Source organism: Temnothorax nylanderi, unplaced genomic scaffold (genome assembly GCF_030848795.1).
Source record: "Temnothorax nylanderi isolate EJ_2023f unplaced genomic scaffold, tnyl_v1.0 TNYL_tig0126_pilon, whole genome shotgun sequence".
Taxonomy (NCBI): domain Eukaryota; kingdom Metazoa; phylum Arthropoda; class Insecta; order Hymenoptera; family Formicidae; genus Temnothorax; species Temnothorax nylanderi.
Window position 1 is genome coordinate 449,865 of NW_027249188.1, and position 23,772 is coordinate 473,636.

General features: G+C 41.3%; 1 protein-coding gene across 4 annotated transcripts in view; it reads left to right on the forward strand.

The window, feature by feature from the left end:
* The window catches only part of LOC139776724 (CCR4-NOT transcription complex subunit 6), a 314,159-nt gene that overhangs the window by 245,240 nt on the left and 45,147 nt on the right, over nt 1-23,772 (forward strand). The window contains exon 4 of one of the 4 annotated variants that reach the window (XM_071713603.1): nt 5,705-5,924. The exons of the other annotated variants lie outside the window; for them this stretch is intronic. Coding sequence (XP_071569704.1) covers nt 5,705-5,874 — 170 coding nt within the window. The 3' untranslated portion in view covers nt 5,875-5,924. Of the gene's footprint in view, nt 1-5,704; nt 5,925-23,772 lie in introns of those variants that run through there. 4 annotated transcript variants of the gene reach the window in all.

Below are 23,772 nucleotides of genomic sequence, written 5' to 3' on the forward strand. Positions count from 1 at the left end.
AAATTACACCCGGCAATTATCACCAGACTTCTCGACCGGATGGGCGCGCCTGGTTGCAAGCGTGCGCCGCCTGGTTGCTCGGTTGGTTGCATCTACGGTAGTAAATCGCATACATAGGCCCCGCGCGCGCGGTTCGTTCTGAGAGCGCGGTGTCTACGGAGGAAGGCAAGGACTTTCATCCTCGTTCATCCTGATCCTGGAACGACGGATACGCGCGTATCTCTCCGATGGCGTGGATATATACGCGCCGAGCGAGGCCACCATTTTCATAAATCCACCGTCGTCGGCCTTAATTGCAATTTGCTGCCATGTAGTCGCGATAGCGTTTCGGTTAAGGGGGCACATCTTATTGCATGCCACCAGAATGCTGTCAAAGATCCGGCTTCGGACGCGCTCGGCAAACGGGCGATAGTCGCATCGATTGCGTTCCGATTGCATTAATCAAAGAAGTACGATCGAGCCTAGTAGTATTGCATATTTTAAATGAATTGAAGCTGTGGAATACAAATTAGCGTGGATATACTCATTGGTACTATATGAATTGTATGATGTGTACTACAATTTTGCACCCATGTATAATAATAAAGACTTTTAAATATGTAACAAGTGAAAATGAGAACGTTAACTTAACGCAACTACTTTTCCATCGTACGCGAGCAAGTTAAATCTTTTTTTTTTTTTTTTTTTTTTTACGAACAACGCATGTGGAATTAAGAAAAGAAAAAATTCAGAAAAAGTTGGCAAAGCTTTTCTCACGGGTTCTCGATTCCTTAAATTACGTGCTGCATTCGGCTGGTGCGAGTGACGCAACGGTGTGTTACTGCAGTATAAATCGGACGGGTAGGTCTAAGGCGGAGTTGTTACGTCCGGGCTCTTCTCATGCAGGGCCGAGTTTAATGCGCACACCAAGTCGCGTTAACGTTACGCGGATAAAGCTAACGTTCTCGTAATGCGACTTCAAAGATTCACGCTACTCGTCTAGCTATGTCTTCTAAGCAGGTCGGAGAATTTTTATGAGCCCGCGAGAGAGCAGTTTGTCTGAATAACTATACCACTTGTAGCCTTTTGTGGCTCTTAGAACCGAGACGAGACGGTATACGTTTACACGGAGTATCAGAGAAAATTTTAATTGCAGGAAATCTCGCGAACTTCTTAGTTTCCAAATCTGAACTTTTGTCGCGCTTAGTAAAGACAGAATTTATTGGAACTGCGAACTTTCGATGTCCTGATAATCGAAATGCTCGAAAAGGACAAAGAATCGAGTATCTACCGCTATATTTTCTCCCAAAGTCTAAAAAGGTTTTACATTCGGACTTATTTGTCGATCTTAATCAGTAATTTTGTACCGCAATGTTGTTTTGCGGTCTATTCGGAGTTCATTGAGCTCTTCTTCGAGAGTAGGCCTCCACGATTCTTATACTTTTGCGCTTCCGTGACATTAGTACGTCATTGCGAGTTCAGCGGCGGTACCGCGTAACGCAAGCAACTCTCGGCAAGCAGCAAATTACTCTCGGATCATTTCCAAGATCACTACCTCGCGATATACGGGACGCGATTTCGTTCATTCCGGCCGGGTCCCTAGTTTTCTTGCCGCGAAACACGCCCAGGTATAGTAAACCACACCGCTATGCTTTTCTCTACCCTTTTCTCGGCCGCCACAACCTCGTTAGCGTGCACGCGCTAGGTGCATCTAGATCCCGGGCTAGCGTGGTGTTAAATCGTTACTTTGATTGCGTGCGCGCATCCCGGACGCGTCGAGGAGCGCGGCGTTAAAGCGAATTTACGCTGGTTGCATTCGCTATGGAGCGATGAATCGTTCGGAATGAAATCACCGCGAGTATAAGAAGAATATCATGAATCAGGTGGGTAGGGTTTCTTCGAAAATGTGATCAGCGCGCGACAAAGGAGGCGGTACGCATTTATATTGTTCCTCAATCGGAGATAAATCATTCAGAATAATATCATCCGATTGAAATAAACGACGATGAGATCGAACAGTTGCAGTTCCGGAACAAGAATAGCGATACATAACGATTCGCAACACTACATGTTTTCCGATTATCCGTAATGCAATACAGTTTTGTATCACTATATATCCGCTATACTTGTCGCGAGCAATATTTTTCGATAACTTGAGACGTTGTGAGAATATCGCGCTAACGACGTACAGAATTTCCTATCGTGATACGAAGGTATAAAAGCGCCTTAAAGGCTTTGGCTCGCCGATCACCTCCGGCTATGCGCGGCCGCTTTTTCGCGCGGTGCGAATTTGAGTGTAACGCCATACCTCTCATTCCCGGCTTCTCTCTGATGTCGTGCACGCGGCTTCTTATCCGGCTGCTTCTCCTCCTTTCTTAACGAGATTGAAAGTGCGCGAGAGGAACGTATAGGGATAACGCGAGAATTAAGAGGGATAAATGGGTACGAAGAAGCACCATCCAGCCGCGCTCCTAATGAAGGCAACATACGCGGAAAGCGCGATTTTTACCGGGCACCATTGACTCCGACTCGCGGCGGAAGTTGGTGCGAACTTAGCGCGCGAATGCGAAATGCACGTATTACACACGATTACGACCGGAACGCAGCGCTGCCTTTATTGTTGATTACCTCGCTACTGCAACCTTTGCTACATATCAGTATAATGCATAAGGAAGATTGATGAAGGAAAGAAGAGGTTATAGTACTTTCTTGCAAGCATTTGAATTATCACTGTGAAAATGTATTATTATACCTTTTATTAATTTATTAACGCGATGCGATTTGATTCACATCGCATTCACGTCGCAATTTGATTAACAATTTTATACGAAATATGTTAATTTATTCTTTTTCCTGTTTAATTGGAAACAAAATGAAGGGACAAAGTGCTCCAGAAGCTATAGTCTTTTGTTATTGTATAGGGGGAGGCGGACGCACCTTGTCCTTGTAACCGGACCGGATATAATTGCTATTTATCGTGTGCGAGGCACTAGCAATTGTATCACGTCAACTGCAATTCTGTAGCGCGTTATATTACCGTGTATTTTAGCGCGTCTTTTCCACGAGGGTGTCGTTTATTGTGCTCGCGAGACAGCGATAATGTGTTGTTGGCCGCGATCCGATATATTTCTGCGCGTAAAATACACGAAACTATTGAAGCGCTTGCGAATCAGCCAACTGGCGACGATATTTCTGCGTGACGAGCGTGCAGCATCGCGATACGACCGGCGGTGATTTCGCGGTCAGTTCGCAGGATTAGATTCGGCGGATTAGATTCGCTCGCGCCGTTCTCACGGAATTATACAGGATGATTCTGGCACAAATGGGACGGAATATCTCTCGTATCTAAGGTAGGAGAAACGGTAAAGAAAGATATTGCACGGTTTAGTGAGATGTAACTTCTTATGGGTCTGTTCTTCCTGCAGATGCAGCAATGCATCTACAAGATACAATCATTGTTTGTTTTTTATGTAATTGAGTGTCCCCTTTGAATCCAACGATTCTTTTTTTTTTTCTTTGTCGAAACAAAATCCTCGAGGCATCAGTTATTTTCAGTAGACATAGGTAAAGGAAAGAAAGAGAGTTAAAGAAAAGATTTTTTTAAAATAAGAGAAAGAGAAAAGAAAAATATGAGTTAAAGGAAAGATTTTTATAAAAAATGAGAGAGAGAGAGAGAGTTTGTTTCCGCATCTCTAACTCGTGAAATAATTACTAGAAATTATGAAAAAATGATCGTCCAAGTTGCAAGATCATGCAAGAAAAGATACGCTTAATATCTGACAATTTAATTTCACCGAGCATCACTCGCCGACATCTCTCAGCAATGTACAATCTTTATCATCATCACCCGCTAATGACGCTCGGCCCGAAAATACCCGCGTTAAATTTAGCGGGGAAGCAATTTCCGACACGTCACATGTGCGCGCTGCTACTGTTAACGGGCATGTAACGGGAGAAAACATGGGTAGCAGGAACTTCCCTCAGTTCCCGACGGCACGGCAAATGTTTGACTAACGTAGAAATAACAGGGCGGACAAAGAAAACTCGGGCGAAACTTCATCGCTTCGGCAAACATTTAATTAAATCAACAGCCGTTTTCTTAAATCAACAATCTAAGTTGAAAACAAGGTAACGCACGCCGCGGCGCCCCTGCATTCTTCGCGATATTGTAGTTTTCCTTAAAGAAGAAATTAGAACACGGATGTATTGAGTTCTCCGACGAGCAGCGTGATGCAAATGTATCGATTGCGATCTTTGAATAACGATTTATTTGAAGATGCATTTATTATTTAGGACCCGGCCGAGTTTATCTTCGCGAAATTATATTATATAAAATGCCAGTTGAGGAAGCTCAAAAAGATTTAAATTTTTATTACGATATCCTATTAGTATAATTACAAAAGCATTTATCGTTGTATGCGTGAGAAGTTTAATAAAAAAATGTTTAATCGGTACAAATCATAGATTTTTTTCGCGCTAAAGAATATCTATCAAAGATTTATATTGCAGTTATATAGCAAGAAATCACTTTCCACCCCATCTCATCTTTTCAACCTCGTAAAATTGACGTTAGCTCAAAAAAAGAATTCTACAAATGGCAAAGAAATTCGTTCATGAGAGGTTACGATACCTCTTTTATTGCGTGGATCGCGAGAAATGCGGAAGATAAAACTGGAGGTGATCGGAAAATACAGCACGGACACCCCGGTGTTGCGGATCGCAAATTCGTTTTCAATACCGCAGAGCCGTGTCCGAACGCATTAGTGCTCTCCCTGCGTTCTCCCTCACGGAAACGACACTCGGGGGAGGTCCTTTTATTTTCAGGAGCACGTATAACATACGGTGGCCGCCATATACGCGGTGTGTCGCAGTTAGCCGGCCACGGGCGATCCGTTATTCCACACGCTACCAGCTGGCCGAAGCCGTCGCGCGCTAACGACTCACTAAATTTCATCGCGCTCGCTCCTATACCTATAGCACCGTCTCGCTTTTTTAATTCGTCTCGCTTTTATTTCGCCTCCCTAATTCTTCGCGATTTTTTTTCCATCGCTTTTGCGGCTTGCTCATGCCGCCGCGTCGTACTCCTTTCTCATCTCTGACCGACGTTCGCTCGTGTCGCACGTGGACATCCATAAGATCTTCTCTCGAAATTTTTCAGATGTGCGCTACATATAAAACGTTTAACATAAAATGTTTTTTGGTGTAAGATTTTTAATAATAATTTAGCTTTCGATTTAACTGTTAAAATATTTAATATTGAGTCTTATAAGAGATTCCGCTAACAAAGTTATTTAAAGCTTCTAAGGCCCAGTTTCACAAGTGTCGGTTAACTTTTAATCTTAGATTAAGGGGGCTTTCTACTTCTATTTTGGTGAAAAATTCGATTTTCTAAAAACACCATTTTCGTGTACTATATATATGTAGAATTAGTGTACAAACACTTTTCGTTTTTCGATCTGGTTGACACGATTTTGGAGAAACTATTTAACCGATTGGGCTGAAATTTACAGGGATTGTTCAGCACATATGTAGTTTCAGCCCGTACTAGAATCATAAATTTTTAATTATTTTTAACCCTTTTTTTAAACAATTTTAGTTGCAAAAAAAGGGTCGAGATATTCAAAAGTCCGCCATTTTGTTTCTTTTTACCCAAAATGTTTAATTCTAGTACCGGCTATAGCCACTTACTTATATTTTAATATCCCGTTTGAATTTTTTGTTTCAGACGTTTCTAACTCGAGATATCATGTCAACCAGATTTCTATGGGGTACCCTTACAGTTGCCATTTTGTCGCCATAAATAAGAAAAACAAAAACAAAATTTTTTTTATGTACTTCAATATATGTGAGAAAATATATAAAAGTTTCGAGATATTTCAATACATTTCACTATAAAAAAAAAATTCTTGAAAATATGTGCAATAGAAGTAGAAAGCCCCCTTAACTCACTCTTCGCCTTCTTCTAACGTCCCTCTTAGAAAGAGACGAAGAGTGAGTTTAATCTAAGATTAAAAGTTAACCGACACTTGTGAAACTGGGCCTAAGTACTCGCTGTAGATATGTTAAATCATCATGACGTCAGAGGCGAGAAACGACACGCTGAGAACTTTTGCCATTTTCAAATAGAATAATATTTAGGTGAAAAAACATCTCAGATCGCTTTAGCGCACTTATAAAATTGCCTGAAAGCTATCCTTTTCCCTTGACAGTTAACAAACAGCCGTAAAATGATACGAATATGATACGAAGCCTAGTCATGCGCCTGCGCATAAGCCTGCATGACTAGGCTTCATATTCATTTTACGGCTGTTTATTAACTGTCAAGGGAAAAGGATAGTTTTCGGACAATTTCATAAGTGCGCTAAAGCGATCTGAAGTGTTTTTTCACGTAAACATGTTTTTATTTAAAAATATAGCACGCAAAAATTCTCTTGCGTGTCATTTCTCGCCTTAACTTTCGTGGAAATTGAAACTTGCAGAAATCGTAAGGAGAATTAGACGTCGTCAAAGAATCCATTATTACAAATATTTTCACAGCATTCTATAAAAATAACAAAAAGTTACGTTTACTTTGTGATTCATATATTCCTTTTCCTTCTTTTCTTAGAGAATATTTTCTTCTCCACGCAATTACATCGAATGTCTTAGTTTTAAGGTATATTCGAAAGAAATGTCTAGAAGGACATTTACATTTAGCATCCCCGCCGCTGCAAAAAGCCGCGATGCGACTTACTCATAGTCTTCCAAGCGAGAGAGACGTCTTACTTTGGAAAGCGCACACAAAACGCGACTAATGCAATTTACGCTCGCGAGGCAATGTGTTTGTGGCGCAAAAAGACTTTCATCGCACCGGGGGATTACCGCCGCTGTCTCGTATCGTCCGTTGTTTGCAACATCTTCCGTCTTTCGCGCGAAGAGAATGCAACGCCGCCCCGTTGTTGCTAATGTTGTTTAGTTTTTCTTACGCGCGATCTTGTTTTTCGCTCTTCTGAACTTTGAAACTCGCCGACCCACGCGAGCGAGAGGGGGAACGGAAAAAAATTCTGCTTTACGCCATTATGAAATGGAAGTAGCCGCAAATTTCAATGACCGTCCTTGGCACGGAAAAGCCCGGAGCTTCCTGAGATAGCGGCGCGTCGAAGCTTTGTTCCATAAACCGGAATACACGTTTTGTCCGTGAAAATAAAGTCCGAGAGGCGGAACGAAATTTTAACCTGGCCATTTTTGAGCGCACGCGTGACGGGAGCCTTCCCGCGGAAACGCTTCTATCAGAGCTCTCTCACCGCGTACAGCTGCTCTCGTTATTTTCGCGAATGTGTATACGAATTTTTATATTGCTTCTATTCTTCGCGCCTTTAACCTCACGAGTGTTAGAAAATATATTCGCTTTTGTGCCAAAAATGCTTTCAATAAACGTGTCATTGTATCTATATGTAAACTAAAAATATCTTCAAAACCTTTTAGGTCACGGAATTTGTATCTAAAAACAAAGCAAAAGTATTTTTAATTTAAAACAGAAAAATCGCTCGAGTTTATGTTAAGTGCTTTTGCGCGGAAAATAATCCTGAAATAGCGTTCATTATCTCAATTTTCAAACTTGAAACAGCTTTAAAGATACGAGATGGAAAGTCTGAAAATTTGTAAAAAAAAATCTTGACTTCCGACTCATATCCTCCAATACGAAGTTTATAAACAGCAAAGTTTGTGTGTGCTTTCTTCGAAGAGAGAGAAACACGCGAGCATTAATAATATTTAGCGGATTAAATAAATAGCGAGTGCGCTATGAGAATACGTGAGAATTCGCGCAATAACACTTATACTGCAGATGTACAAACTTTTTGTATATGTGCGAAACTCGGCAAGGCTTTCCCACGACGACGGGAAGAGCTCGATAAACTAATATGCATTCGCTTAGAGCGTCGTAACCTTTTTAATCTCGCCGACAATAGCGTCTCTATGGAGAATCGTCAACCTTAGAACGAGCGCAGTCGTCGGTCGGACGCCACGATATGGGACGAGAGCTGAGCTCATTTTCCATTTTCACGTCCGCGTCGTTACGTACACACAGCCGTTGGCTCGCTCGTGAAACGGAATATCCATTGCCGGCGGCATAACGTCACGATGCCGGTTTGCCGGTGGACTATAGCGGCGGGTAACGTTTTTGAACAGTCTCGGGCATGAAATTTGAGCGCGCCGCGCCGCGCCGGTCTCGAGCCGCGGCCGGCCTCAAGCACGCGCGCTGATAATCCCTAGGAGATAAGTCGGAGCCCGGGCTTATCGTCGTTTTATCGCCCGCGTAACATTGTTACGAATTAACCTCGCGGATAAACATCGACTCTGCCTGCGAACGAGCCTGGCACGAATGACGTTTCGCTACGCAGGTAGATGGATTAACGTCCCACATTTTATTCTGCTGTTTTCGAGTCGATGTGCCATGAAACCAGGACGGAATCCTGCAGATGTTGTATTTTTTTTACCAAGAAGAGAAAATAAATGAAAGTAAAAAAAATAGAAATAAAAATGTGAAAATGATAAAAATAAGAATAAAGAAATACAAATAGTTAATAATATAGCAAGATAATTGTATAAATTTAAATATTTATTATTTATTTGTTCGCTATTTTAGAATTGGAAATATTCAAATATAAAACAATTATTCTTTCTTTTAGATTCAAGACTATACTATTTCTCACGGTTTTTTATATTGCAAGAATTGTGCAGCGTGCAGTACTAATTAATAATCCACGTTACGTATCTGCACTGATCGGATCAATTCATTCTTCTGTTGGAGTGTTAATCGCAGGTTTATAGACGAAATAAAAGAAAGAGTTCCATTTCGAAAAGCTGATAACGTCGTGAAAGATCCCTTCTCGCGCTTCGAGCTCGAACGTTCGCGATTTGGTCCCGACAAGCCGATTACTCGTGGTATCTGTGATCCGATCGATGCACCTGAGACCCGCAGGAACTGCGAATGTCGCCAGCGGCTTAAATGAATGTTACCTCCCGGCCTATGTCGAGCGGAGAAGAGGGAGAAAGACAGAAGGTACGGGAGAGGGAGAGTGAGGGAGACAATGACAATGAGAGTGAGCGAGACGGGCGATACGGGCGGAGGCCGGCTTCGCCACGCGCTGGGGAACAATAACTTGGCCATCGTGAGCTGACGTGAATGCGGCCGGGGCTATTAATGTCCGATAATACGCTGTCATTGAATCGCGCGCGGACAATCAGCCCGCGGCCGGCCGTAATTTATGCGCGGCATTATGGCCGACGTGTGCGGGAAAGAAGAGGGAGCCGAACGGCGCGGCGCCTTCGCCATGCACACGTCAATGGCTCGCTAATGAAACAATACGACCGATGCATCATCGGAGATTCTCCCCCCATTCTCCTCCTCCTCTTTCTCGATGCGTATCTATCGCTCGCTCGCGATCCGCGCGCGTTTCTGTCCAGTCCTCGATCTTTCATCCCACCTCTCAATGTGGCAGGCTCAATGTGTCTTTGTCCGCTGATGGCAAATTCGAGCAGTTTAACTGCGCATAATTTCCGGGATGCAATTGCAAAGGATGACTTCCGGGCTGGGAACAATGAGAAAAACGGAGTTATTTGATACGCGCTCAATCAAGTGAATTATTAACGAGCATTTTTCTGAAATTTTTATACGATTAATACAGGAACAGTTAATTAAGCAATTGGTATTAAAAAATAAATAAGATTAATAAAAAGTTAAATATGAATTTAAAAAACTATGTATACAGGATTGAAAGAAGGTGGTACCATATTTAAGGAGTATGTAGTATTCGTGAAAACAAATCGAAAAGTCTTAATAAATATTACTCCAAAAAGCATTTATATAAACTTGTATATATAGATAAATTTTATAAAATTTTTGATAACTCCATGAGAACTCTAAAAACTTACAGTTTATTTCATAATATATGCAAAATTCGTGTTTCTAACAATATATGGCATTATGTGCCAATAACTTCGGATTTATTCCCTTCCGCTTCTCAAGGCACAGATTTAATTATCCGATGTCCTCTGTCGCGATTCAACGGAGTAAGCATGACGGGCAGCCTGTTCCGTTCCGCTCGTTCTTGCGCTCGCGATGAGCGAAGTCGCTGTGTGCGCCGCGGCGCCGCAGCATCAGGCTTGCACACATTCGCCGAGGTGACGTTGCAGCTCCGGTTGTATCCGCCGTCGCCGTCGCCGCTGCCGCCGCGTCGCGTCACGTCGGGTTATGTGTAATACATTGTTGCATCTTGCACGTATGCCGGGAATCGTATGCATCGCGCCGCGTAATCCTTGGAAACAGCGGGTGCGCCCGCCGTGGAGAGAAAAAGGAACGAGAAAGAGAGAGAGAGAGAGAGAGAGAGAGAGAGAGAGAGAGAGAGAGAGAGAGAGAGAGAGAGAGAGAGAGAGAGAGAGAGAGAGAGAGACAAGAGAGACCGGAGTCGCGTCGTTGTTCGTGCATGCATCTTTTATATATCATCGTCCGTGCTTTCCTGTTGTACGTCTCGCTTGAATTCGAATCCGAAAGTGGAGCGCTTCGTTTTTCCATTGCTATCTTTAGCTCCTTTACTTAATTCAAACGCGCAGGAGGATACCTAATAATTTCTGCATTATTGGATTCTGAAAATAATTTTACGTGACATTTGAGGTGACATTTTGTGTGTATCAGTTGGACGTAGTTTCTAGCGAAATTTAAAAAGAGTATTTATTCGTTATTAAACGGAATTAGCCTGTTATTAAATTTAAAAGGACAGTTTTGTTATATTATAATTAAATTTTTAAAAAATAATTTCATTAATTAAGTATTTTTAATTTTTTACGTGAAATTGATTGCTAAATTTTATGTTATTAAATTTTTTTTGAAAATATGCACGTTTAAAGTTCAATTTTTTGTTGTTAACTGTACTGCAAACAGAGTAACTGTTAGGCTACATGATAGTTGATGACAGAAGCAATAATACAATTGCCACGTATCGTAATGATCGTAATCATAGTCATCAGCGCCATAAACATGTAAATGCGCGCGATGTAGCTGCATTTTGCACGAAGTGATAATTACCATCACGTTGACTTATTCATTATGGGGCCACTAATTAAGGTAATTGTTGCAATGTTCAATTAAGTTCAACGAAGAGCAGAGCGATGCTCGCACTGATTACGTTACCGATGCGTTACCGTTGTTGAAATTATCGCTGATTGATAGCTGCTTCAATAAATTTGACGAGCTAATTGGATGTCGCGATCGACGATTGCGTTTTTATTGATTTACCGCGTGTTGTATTATTACCGCATATTGCATTATTGCGTATGCACGTATACTTTGAAATTTTACACCGATCGGTAATAAAACATTACTTCATTTTCATGTAATAACTAACTCGCGATAATTGAAATCGCGAATCTGCTTACATTATTTATTACATCAGACATTTACATATATAAAAACTTTATAACTTGACATTAATAGGGCTGTAATTACGTAAAATATAAATATTTGCGATTGTATAAATGTAGCGATGCGTCGAAGAACTTGCAACTTTCTGTTCAAACTTTCTTCAGGTCCCTGTTTCTCTCTCTCTCTCTCTCTCTCTCTCTCTCTCTCTCTCTCTCTCTCTCTCTCTCTCTCTCTCTCTCTCTCTCTCTCTCTCTCCTCTCCTTTCTTTTCTTCGTTTAAGGAAGTGTTCGCGGATTACAAGGCGAAGTTTATGCCGAAAATGAGCTTAGCCAAATGAGGATTTACGATCTGCCGTGTCAAAAAATTCTCGGCTCGCCGCACTTGAATCTTCCTCGCCGTTGGCATTGCTGTTATACGTGGCGGAGCTGCAATGCACACACGTGTGCACACATATTGGCGCGTGCCGCTTTATATATCCGCGAATCTAATTCCTTTCCTCTCCGCTTTATAAGAACGAATGAATACGCCTCGCTTGCTCGTTTTGCGAGCTTTCGCCGGAAGCGAGCTTAAAGAACACCACTTCCTCAATTCGGTACGAATCTTTCTCTTTCATTCTTTACAAGCCCACCTGTGCGCCTTTGCTCCCTTTCTTTTCGTGTGCGTACATGTCTCGGAAAAGCCGGCAGTTTGTAAAAAGAATTTTGCGCTTTAATGAATTTGGAATTGACCCTTCCTCCGTGAAGATTTAAAGTCCTTTTATTTGCTCGTTGTATCCCTTTTAAATTTTTAACTTCACGTGTCTTGGAAGCTAAGTTTCTGCTACCGAAAAATTTACTTAGGATAAATTCCTCAGGGAGAATGTCTCACATAAACTCTTGATATTCATTTCGTGAAAATATAATTAACGTCACATGTTTAAGAGTTAAGACTTTGAACAACGGTACAAAGAATTAAGGCCCTTGCACAATGCCAGGCAACAGGCAATAGAACAGGAAATTTCCGACGCGTTGGATTTCTATTCTCCATTGCTTGTACCTGACCAATCACAGTGATTTAATTTTATATGGCGCTTTTAGTGATTGGTAAGGTACAGGCAATAGAGAATAGAAATCCAAAGCGTTTTGGAAATTCTGTTCCTATTGCCTGTTGCCTGGCATTGTACAAGGGCCTTAACATTTTCTTTAAAATAAACGATAGCTTTGCAATTCTCGGAAATTTGTTAATGTTAGTTTAATGTACGCGTACAAGTAAGATAACAATAATAACTGATTCGGGGAAATTTCCTTTAGGGAAAACAATTACTTCCAAATCTGTTAAATGTTGCCTCGCGCGCGTTTTCTCCTGAGAATCTTCGAAAATTACGGGGCAAAATTCCATTTTGTCTTGATAAGAGCTAGCGAAGCATCCGAAGGGAACGTTCCGGAAGAAGAGGAAATAACGTCGAGAGGGAAATACTGTTCAATGCCTGAGAGAGGCTTTCCGTTTTCTCCTTCTCTCGTGGAAGGGGATCTCCTCGGATCCTTCGTACCGCCGCTTGCGCGGGACGACCCGTTTGTTCTCGCTGTTTTCAAGCCGCCACCGTCGTCGCTACCGCGGATACGTCCCGGGGCGAAGTTTTAAATGACCAAGTTTCGCCGAGGGAAGTCCGATGCATATTTACGTGGGCGCCTGTCGTAAACTCGCGAACGAGATTACCAGATAAAAAGCAATATCGAGCGCGCGCGCGATCCCGCACGCCATGCCCTAGCCGGACGCGCTCGCCGGTTGAGTACAAAGTTGCCCCGCGGTGGCTTCCGGTAACGATGTTAGTTTATCGGCGCGGTAGCAAGCCATGTAGCGTAGTAAGTAGCCTCCTCGTTCGTCGCGAGAAAGCGGATACACCCGGCTATACCTGTCACGGAAAAATGGAAGCGTGAAAAATGCATGGCGGTGATGCGCCAGCAACGGGATAGATTTATCGACCGGTAAAGATACGAGGCGCCGCACCGCGCCGCGCGCCATTTAAATGGTAATGGAAACGCGGTTTGTACATAATGTCGAGCAGAGCGTGCATCATAAATTTTGGATAGAGTCGGGTACGAGAGGTGTTACGCCACGTCGAAAGCGCCGGGTGATATCTCAGCCATAATTTGACAAATTCGAACATTTTAGATGAAAAGCGAAGAGAACTGCGGCCAGAATGTAAAATAAGAATCTAAGAATAATATAACACGGTGAATATAGAAAAAGGTGGAATATTAATAGATAACTGAAACTTAAAAGCACTGATTCTCTCTTATTTCGAATTTTATTCTTGACGTACAAGCGACATATATTTTTGGCGGAAAAAAATTAATCGATTTATCGGTCGCTCGAAGAACCGCGATAATTGTTTATAGAATCCTTCGGGGCAGAGATGATAATTTACAATGAATTCTATTATCTCCCTCGTGAAGTTTATCGCAGGTTCCGGTGACAAGTGGAAGGATTTAAGTGAGGGACCGTGGAGATGCGGAGGGAAAAAAATCGACGGTTTTTGCGAATTTGCATCGTGCGCAAATCGCGCGCGAGCGTTAAACGCTAATAACGTTAACGGTCCGGCGAGATTAACAGTTATTAAGAAACGTGAGAAAACCGATGTTCAAATAGTACGCCGCGCATACTCGGCGCGAGTCGGATATCTTAATAGGCGGGATATGAATACGGCCTCGTACGCGGCCTCACCGGTAAATCCCGCCGTCTCGTCTCGGGGCGAACGGATAAAAAGGCGAAATCTTTCAAACGGGCGCACGCACGACGCGCATATATCTCGCAGCGAGGTATGTGTGTACGATATACACATATATGTACGCACGCGTGCCTGCATCCTTTCCGTTCTCAACAGGCCGCGCATTCTGAAAGCTCGCGCGTTCCGCCCGAGTCTATCGTGAAATCAGTTCGGAAACGAAGCGCGAGATAAAACTCCACGTTCGCAAGCTCGGAGGTAATTAGAGTCTCTTTTTCGAAGAGCGAGTCTTCCGTACGATATTACGCGACATTGTTGACGACGGAAATCTCGAAGGAAATTTCTATCCACGGCGCGGTGTATTATAACTCTCACGGATAGAGCTTGCGCGAGCTTGCTGAATGCGGCTAACCGTAATCTTCGGTAATATTCGAGATTCTTCGAAAGGGAGGGCGCTGGAAACTTCGATCCCGATACTCGAAGCTTGTATCGAGCGGAAAATAATTAATTTGATACGGTGCCTGTGAATTGTCCAATGAAACGTTTATATGACATTTATACTGGAGAAATTAAATTTTAGATTAAATAACACATTACGCGCGCGTTTGATCGATACGCTAAATATGTATCGCAAAAATGTATTTTCGCTCTCGTGATATATTAATGCCAGATTTTCATTAAACATCGCAGTACAACAAATTGCAATTATCGGCAACATTGTTGCCGCGGAGAGCCAATCACTCGTCCGATAAAATCATTCTCATTCAGCGAATTTAGGGTAACTCCGGTATATACGCCGCAGCTAAGGGAAACTTAATTTATCGAGTACTATTTACTATGTTTAAGGCAAATGAATTATACCAATAAAAACTTTATACTGTCTACTACTATAAAAAAAAATAGAAATATAAAATATTCATTCTTTGTATTTAATAAAAAAAACTTTTAGAAACTCTTGCATTTTTGCCATATATCCTAGAGAAGTGGGTCATATGACATTCATGGGTGAAATATACGCCTTATAAAAAATTACAAATAATGTTTATAAATAAGGCAATAAAATGTCATAATAAGTTATAAAATGTGTGTAAGAAGTTTATTAAGATGTAAGAATGATAAACAAATTATAAAACTGAAAAATTTTAAAAAGAAAATAGAAGAGCGATAGATGCATTAAAGATTATTGTTATACGATCCAAAAAAAAGAAGGAAAAAGAACACATAGGAGATTTCGAGTTTTACAAAGTGTCTGTACTGTGGCATAAATCCCGCACGCTAACTTGCCGTATATCCTAAACAGGAGGGATATACAAGATATTAAGTTAAACAAAAAATACAAGAGCTATGCACTTGTATTTTGCTGTATTCTATCATTTACTATCCCTCTACATTTATGTATCATGAAATAACCATAAAACCTTTTACATTACCTACAGTAATTATTTTACGTAGGTCGTAACACAAGATCGCGCTTCTTACTACGGTGAGAAATCGATTCAACTCACGACAGTTTCGTTAATATTAACAGTAAAGAACTGAAATTATAACACAATACTAATATGGCATAAAGGCACATAACAGAATAATTGCGAGCAAGTACCTTCATTCGTTCTATTTTTTCTGACATCTGCGGCGTAAAACCCCGCGCGGCGTAAATACCGGAGTTACCCTATAACAGGCTTAAGAATTTAAGCAGGCTGAAAAGCCGCGACTGCGCGAGAGAGCAGCTCGTAAAATAATACCCGACTAAATTCTGAGCCGTGAGTTTTACGCTCGCCATGAATAAATAATTCGGGGAAGCTTTCCGCGCGCGCGCGACGATGTATCTCGAGGGAGATTTCACTTTGTTGCGGTGGAAGAGAGGAAAGAGAGAGAGAGAGGAATAGCGTCTCTTCCCAGAAAATCTCGTGTATATTTTCCGCGCTAACTGTAAAAGTGGCAGGTTTATTTCGGTGACACAAACATATGAATGCATGGACACGTGCGGCACGGCGAGATAAACGGATCACTCGTCAATGGAGAACAAAGAGACGCGCAAATTGCAAAAATGTTTACGCTTTATAAGCACCTATTACGCTGGTTCTTTGGTGTCGTTGTTGATACAGCAATTCGCACAACGTTTCCGATCGTTTGCACGGCTTCAATATGACGTAACGTATGTAGTTTCAATCAGAATAACGCTGCAAATATTGTAAAAATATGATTATCGACTCGCGCAATAAGCGTGCGATGAAATTACTTTATCGCAATTTAATTAAATGAAATAATATTTTAAATAATATTCTTAACATTTAATATTGCTCATATTGACGCTATACTGTTCACAAACAGTGTTTTATTTCGCTATCGCGGCGTAAAGGTGCCAATTCATGAGACGCTGAAAATGAGCGTCAACAAGGTGAACGTGGTGGTTTCGCTTTGACGCTAGCGTCAAAGAAATGAAGTTGAATTTGTTTAATATTCAGCGTCGTCGCTGAATCGTCGTTAATCGTCCCAGTACAATCAAACATAGACTTCGAAATACGTAAAATATTAATTATTTTCAAGCAATATCTTCAAGTAATAATATTTTATGGATACATATATAAATAAAAGATATTATTTCTGAAGATTTTTACTTGCTGAAAATGAGCGTCGAGCGTTAACGTGAAAAGGCACCTTAACAGTTCAAATTGCAGCAATAGCAAGAAAATAATCGAATCGATTTTTAACGACGGTTGGAACGACACACAGCCGTGTGTAAAACGTTTATTAAAATATCGCGCTAGGCACAGCCGTAATATTCGGAGCGCGATTGAGAAACGCGCTTAAAAAGGCCTTTTGTGCCGCGCCTCGTTTCGGAAGCCGCGCGAGAACGAAAAGCACCGTGCCTGCATATAATCCTCGAAGATAAGGTCGCTTTCGCCGGCAGAAAATATATTCCGCCGTGACACGCGGGAAAATTCCCGCAAGTATTAAAACTTATCTCGCGGACGTACAAAAGTGGCGGAAAGATTCTCTCTGGCTCGAACGGGCCCGACAACGTTTCCTTCGAGTAATTTTTCGTGAAACGTTGACGCAGCCTAAATTTTACTATTCGATTCGAGATAAACGATGCACTTCCGCTCTTCCTCAACGTAATATTTTAATCTCCCGTCTTTCCAAACTTTTAACAGTTTCGAAACTGAAGTATAAATCAAAATTAAAAAATTTGTGTTCGGCGCGATTGTAACGTATCGATGTCGAACAACTCTGGTCGCGAGACTCCTGCAATCAAAATATATACACATCGTCGATTGAAGCAATGTTTTTTTAGCAACGCCTGCCACAAAGTTTGTCACGAGTGCGATCGACAGGCAGATACGCAGCTCGGTCCGCGTACTTACAATATGTAGGGAAACGGGGGGAGGGGCAGGGGGAGGGAAGAGGGAGATTAAAAGTCACGCAGCGTGCACGACGGACGGCGACATGCACGGTGACTTGAAGCACGACGGATGTCGAATGTCGATATCGACAAGCATTAATATCAAGCGCAAAGTCGAGGTTGTTGCGCGCGACAAAACACCCTTTCTCTCACTCTCTTCGTTCCTCCGCGCCCGCCGCCCCGTCGTTGATCGCGAGATGGGTCGTTGATCGGGGAAATGTCGATAGGTGTTTGTAACTTGCAGCAGTGTTTCCGTGAGCGTGCCAATAGCATGTCGGAGACGCGGTATTATAAGATAATCGACTGCCAGCCTTTCAGCAGTGTTTCGATGACGACGTCGACGTTTAAATTGCGCTTGTACGAACGTGAGTTTCGCGTCTAGTCGCGAATAGAGTGCCAATACCGGGAGCGAGATTTTCGCGAGGATTAACTAGCCCATAAAACTTTCAATCCCGCGGAGGGAAATACGGAAAATCTCTGCTCGCTCTATACTTCGTCTATTTGCGTTGAGACATTTTATTTCCTTACATTTTTCTGATAATGCAGCTCTTTAATCCTCCATTGCCTTCCTATGAGGAACGTTCATATCGAAGCAAAGTTTACTAAACTTGAGATGAGTTTTCTTTATATTATGATTGATTAAACTTCAATCCAATAATTTCAATTCCAATTCGTAGGGTGATGCGGGATTAAAATTGGGTTAATCTGAAAAAACAACGCCGCACATAATACAGAGATACATGTACAGACGCGGCACGGCGCTCATGTAGGAGAGCACTAACATTCGTTTGCTGAACGAGGGCAATGACGGGTTTAAACTCTGAGGAAAAATAAAGACGGTTATAACTCATTTTGGGGTTCACGATTATAAGTAATCAAATTATTTGGATATCGTAACCCTAATTAAAATTTTGGTTAGTGCCCCTTAAGAGAAAATTATCTTTGCGTAATTGAATATCGACAGAACCAATTGAGAGAATTGACTAATGTAACTTAAAAATCTTTGAAATAGATAGAATAGCTAATTACGATTTTTAGTTACGCGTAATCGTGGGCCCCACACGGAGAGAATTTTCTCTTAAAATTTATCCTGAAATCATGGTAGTTGTGGGACAACATGTACCACCAAGAATTTTATGCGAGTTATTCTGATTAATATCCACCATAATAAAAAATATTAATATCTATTACATTCAAATATGAAATATGTTTGATTAATTTTACTAAAATATATCTAGGAAATTTCAATAATTTTTCAAAATTTACCAATTTGCTTGGTAATTTTTACCACGTTGTTTGTAAAATGTCTTTTGTATATTTTAAAAATTCCTTGGTTGCCAAGTTGTCCCAAGTTTGTAGTGAATTTAAGGGTAAAATATAACAAAAAATTCTCTCCGTGCAAAGCGAGTTATATTTTTCCCAGAGAAGCTCTCCAATTTCTAATCTCAAAAAATATTTAAAAAACTGAAATTAAATCTCAGAAATTTAATATTGATTTAATGTAATTTAAACGTGATATTGGAATATGATTCGATCGTGGAACTTTTATTTAAAAAATCCCGAGAGTACAACAAATATTTGCGAACGGTAACTTTGTGAGCTTTCATTCAAGCTCTCGTTATTGCAGTGATCGCCAAGGCGAAGATTTCTTCTTTTTTTTTCGAGCGAGAAAGTAGGTGGATTTATCGGTGATAGGAGCGCGTTATGGCACGGACGGGGTAAAAAAAAAAGAGGACGCGAGCGAGGCCGAAGGGGGCGAAGGGTCGTCGGAATAGTCGAACAGACACAAAAGTGCATTGCGGACCCCCTCGTTAACGCCGGGCGGAGACGATGGAGGGCCATTAGTCCGCGTAATTGGCCGTCCCGTTCGTTGTCTCCCCCGTCTTTCATTTGCCCAACATTTTCCAGGCGACGGCGACGCCGCCGCGGCAAACATAATATCCGCGTGGGCTTCGAAAGAGGATAAAGTGCTTACCCCCGGTTTGCAGCACCGGCCGCCGGCTGGATTAATTGCCGCGCGTGTTTGAACGTACAACGGCGCGGCGACGCGCGCGACGGAGGGACGAGAGACGGGGGTCGCAATAAACCCCGGGTGATTTGCAGGTTTTGCGCGTAGCGGGCGCGGATTGTTTTAATCCGCCGCGTGAGTGGGAAGACACACCGTAGTCTTGAAAACCGCGGGCGCGCCTCGTCGCGCGACGGGACGATCATCGCGGGTGACATATCGCCGGCTTATTCATTTGCATATTACAACCAAGCCTCCCACGGTTGTAATCGCGGTAATCGTAATGGCGTGCCTTCGAAACGCAACAAAGTGTACACAGAGTTATAAATTATTCGGTTAAATCTCTGCGCCATGCGGTACGCAACGAGAGAGATAAAATACCCTGTTTACGCGCGCGCGCGCAGGTGCAAATTCTGTTTATTTCATTTTTTAACTTTGACGGAGTTTGACGCTCGATATTAGAATTCTATATGTATAAAGCAACTCGAAATAGCACATAGAATTAAACAGGGGAAAGTCGATATTACTCGTAAAATGTCAACTCGCATAATTTTTATTTAAAAAAGCCCGGATTAAAGATAGCACGGAAAATTGGCTCCGCAATTCGCTAAAGAATCTTGTTAGATAAAGATAAAAGTTAACTAAGCTTCGTTGATGTCTGAATATATAATTAAGTCCACTTTAGATAACTGAGATTTAAAAGAAGATAGAATAATATAATTTTATACAGTCTTCGCACAAAAGGACGCAACGCTTTTTTGAATTACTATATTTATACTACTGTATTATAAACATTGATGATTTTGATATTGAACAATTTCTGACAGCTGGGAATTTGATGCTATGTAAAAACATATTCAATATGAGAGCAGTCATATTCAATCTAGAATAATCTTTAATCGATATCCGGAACAATTTCATGAACTTGGCTTCCCTATTCACTGGATTTAATAGGATTTACAGGAAAAATTACAGCAATAAATTCCTGTGATTTTCATTTATGAGGATATCTGAAGGACACATCTACCAGAATAATCTTCAATTGAGAATTGAAAACCAACATTCAAACCGTTGTAAAGGAGATTTCTATACTGCAACTCTCGAAGAAGTGATGAACAGTTTCCGTGGACGTTTGAATATGGTAGTGGTGGCCGCTGATGGATTTCATATTGAACATGTTTTCACATAACATCAAACTTCCAGCTGTCAGGAATTATTCAACACCAAAATCATCAATGTATGTAATGCAGTAGCATAAATATAATAATACGAAAGTGTTACGTCTTTTTGTGAAGATCCTGCCGATTGTTTCGCGATTCGGGTGATCTTTGCGGCCAAAAAGCAGCACGTAACTGCGAATTGATGTCGGCGGTGCCGAATCCTGGGCGATCGTCATGGCAGGGTTAATCGGCGCATTTTCAGCGCGGGACAAAATATCACAGTCGAAAGTTGAGAGGATTGGGCGCACGACCGTCAATCGCTTGATGTAAGCGCCATTAGTAAGTTTCCGTCATCGTAGTAGCGTCTTCCCGTCTTTTCCGCGAAAACCGGCCAGCGAAGATGAGTGTTGTACGCGAATCGATATCGAGAGTGCCGAATAGAGTACCGCGTGATTGTCGTACGGTGTTCAGTTGATGTATGTCAGACATACGCAAAACATTCGAGCATTGACGAGTGACGATTGACCGATAAGAAACAAGCCTCGCTATCATCATCTCGTCACAAGGTGTTCTTGTAACGAAAATGCTTTTGTTTTCCCATGGATTCGTTTCGAGAATGAGCAGCGAGTGCGAATCGACCAGGTACCGAATTGTATAATATCGAATCTTGTATCGCATATACATTATTATGTACACATTATATATATACACAGGAAGGATCGTGTCTAGTCGCGAACGCGCTATGCAAGTAGCTCGGTTATTCATTGTTATAAACATAGTAGTAACAACTCATTATTATATATATATTAACCGTGTAATATAATATTATATTATAATAATATAATAAACCGTAATATAATATTACTGTTTAATTCTTTATTATTAGCGAATACGCAAGCAATAAAAATCATGTCGTTAATATGATCAAGTAGTTCTATGTTAATATGACTTAACATTTTAAAATTTTTTATCATTTGAATCGTTCTAAAACAATTAATTTCATACTTCTTGAAGGAAACATTTATTTCGTAAATTTAAAATAGATTAATTTTTAATTAATCAATTAATCTTCTTTTGAGATTTATACAAACTATTCTTGTATACTTACATTTGACGATGTACTACCACAATCTCATTTCTTTCTTCTCTTTTCTTCCGAACGTTCAGGAAATCGATAAAATTGTAGCTCAGGATTTGTTCGTTCACTATTGAAATATCCGACTACATACATCTCAGTTGTTCGATTTTTATTTAATAAATTCTAAGAAACCTGGAACATTATTCGTTTTTTAAATTTTGTTCATACTCCCAGAGTTTCGGAAAGTGACCGCTGAGCGGCGCTGTGCGAACTACTTGCATAGCATGTTATACAAGTACGCGTAGCGCGTAGCACGCAATGTTCGACTAATGATTTAGCCTTCACGCAGGACACAGATACGAATATACGCGTTCGTTATGTTACTCGCGTCGCGACATTTTGTCTGCGCTGGATGCGATATCGAAACATCTCCGATTCTTTCGCATGTGATTCTTGCGCAATACAATATTCGATATATACAAGCGAATCACGCGGGCGAATTGAAGTCGGAAGTGTCGCGAATCGAGGGACACACGACTGACACGACCAGCTTTTTATTGCGCAATTTTCACCCATCCCGACGGTAAATCGCGCATGAGAATATCGCGAGTGCGAGAGGAATACGTGAGGAGAGATCGCGCGTGATTGTAATCGGTCACGAATCTGTTTACGCGTGGAGTGTCGCGAGTGTTGATCCAATGCTTCCGAGGATTACCACTTTCCGTGTTCCGATTCAACGGATCGAGCGTATCCACCGTGGTGGATCATCGAGAATCTCTGCGTCGTGTTAATCAAGGTTAGCATTATATAAAAGCGATCAATTTCACCGAAATTGCGATCGTATTTTGTGCATTTACCTTCTAAATAATATAGTAACGTAATATTTTCGTTACTCTCTTTCGAAAGGGTAAAATGGAGAAATATTTGATAGAAATATATTGGAACATGAAAAATACAGATAATAATAAAAATTTTACAAAATGAATTTCAGTAATCGAGCTCGTATTACAATATCTCTTAATTAACTTCTATATGCGCTACAATGAAATTATATTGTATTATCTTGCTTTTCAAATTTATATTTAATCATATTTTGATGAAGGAAAACATAGATTTATAATAATATTTGAAAATATATTTCTTTGAGAGAGATATTTTTCAGGAACACTTAGCAAACATATTGCAAATCCGACACTGTTATGGCTCGTGAATTTTCATATCTGTGTCGATGCTTTAATTGCACATGTTAACACATGTTATGAATTTTTCTACCGTGTCAATTCTCTACACGATCCGTTATAATTTCTCGTATAATAAAAAAAAAATAGAAAAACATATATCAAAGCGAGGGAAGCGCGTAAAATTTTGATTGTCATAAAATCGCCATTCGCTCGATCTCATTTTTGGCATGTAATAAAGCGGTTTTTATACTTCCGTGCTTCCCTTCCCCCGCCCAGGAGTAGCAGCGCAATTCATTCGAAACGGCGGCGACAAACCGCCGATCGAGCCGCGTTTAACGAAAGACGCTCCATTGATTTGTGACGGTCCATCCGATCGCTCGGTATCTCTCGCTTCGGCTCGGTGACGCATAAAAGTTCCCAAGCTTCCGCGCGTTCTCTCAGCTTCTCGTCGCGGTCGCCGATAAACGACGAAAGTTCCAGCAGGTTGCAGTTTCCAGCCAGTCAGGCGAATCCGTGGCGGTGGCGGCGAGTTTACGAATCGGTCGCGCAGGTTCCCATGCCATCACTTCGCCTCGCATTACTTTTGCCTGCGACTACCTGGGCAGAAAGTGGGACACACGCTCACGAGGATCGTTTCTTTATAAAGAAAGTTTATCTTATCGCGTATATACTACGTAGACGAATTGAGATATCTGTTCTGGCGTGAGAGATGCTGCGCGAGAAAATGCAATTTTGCGAGGGCATGCGTTACGTGGATATACCTATACGTAATTCTGCAGAATTGATATATATTGGGTGCGTTCCGTTTTACGTATAATGCGCGTAATGCATCATTTATCCTTGTTGTTCACCGAATGTTAA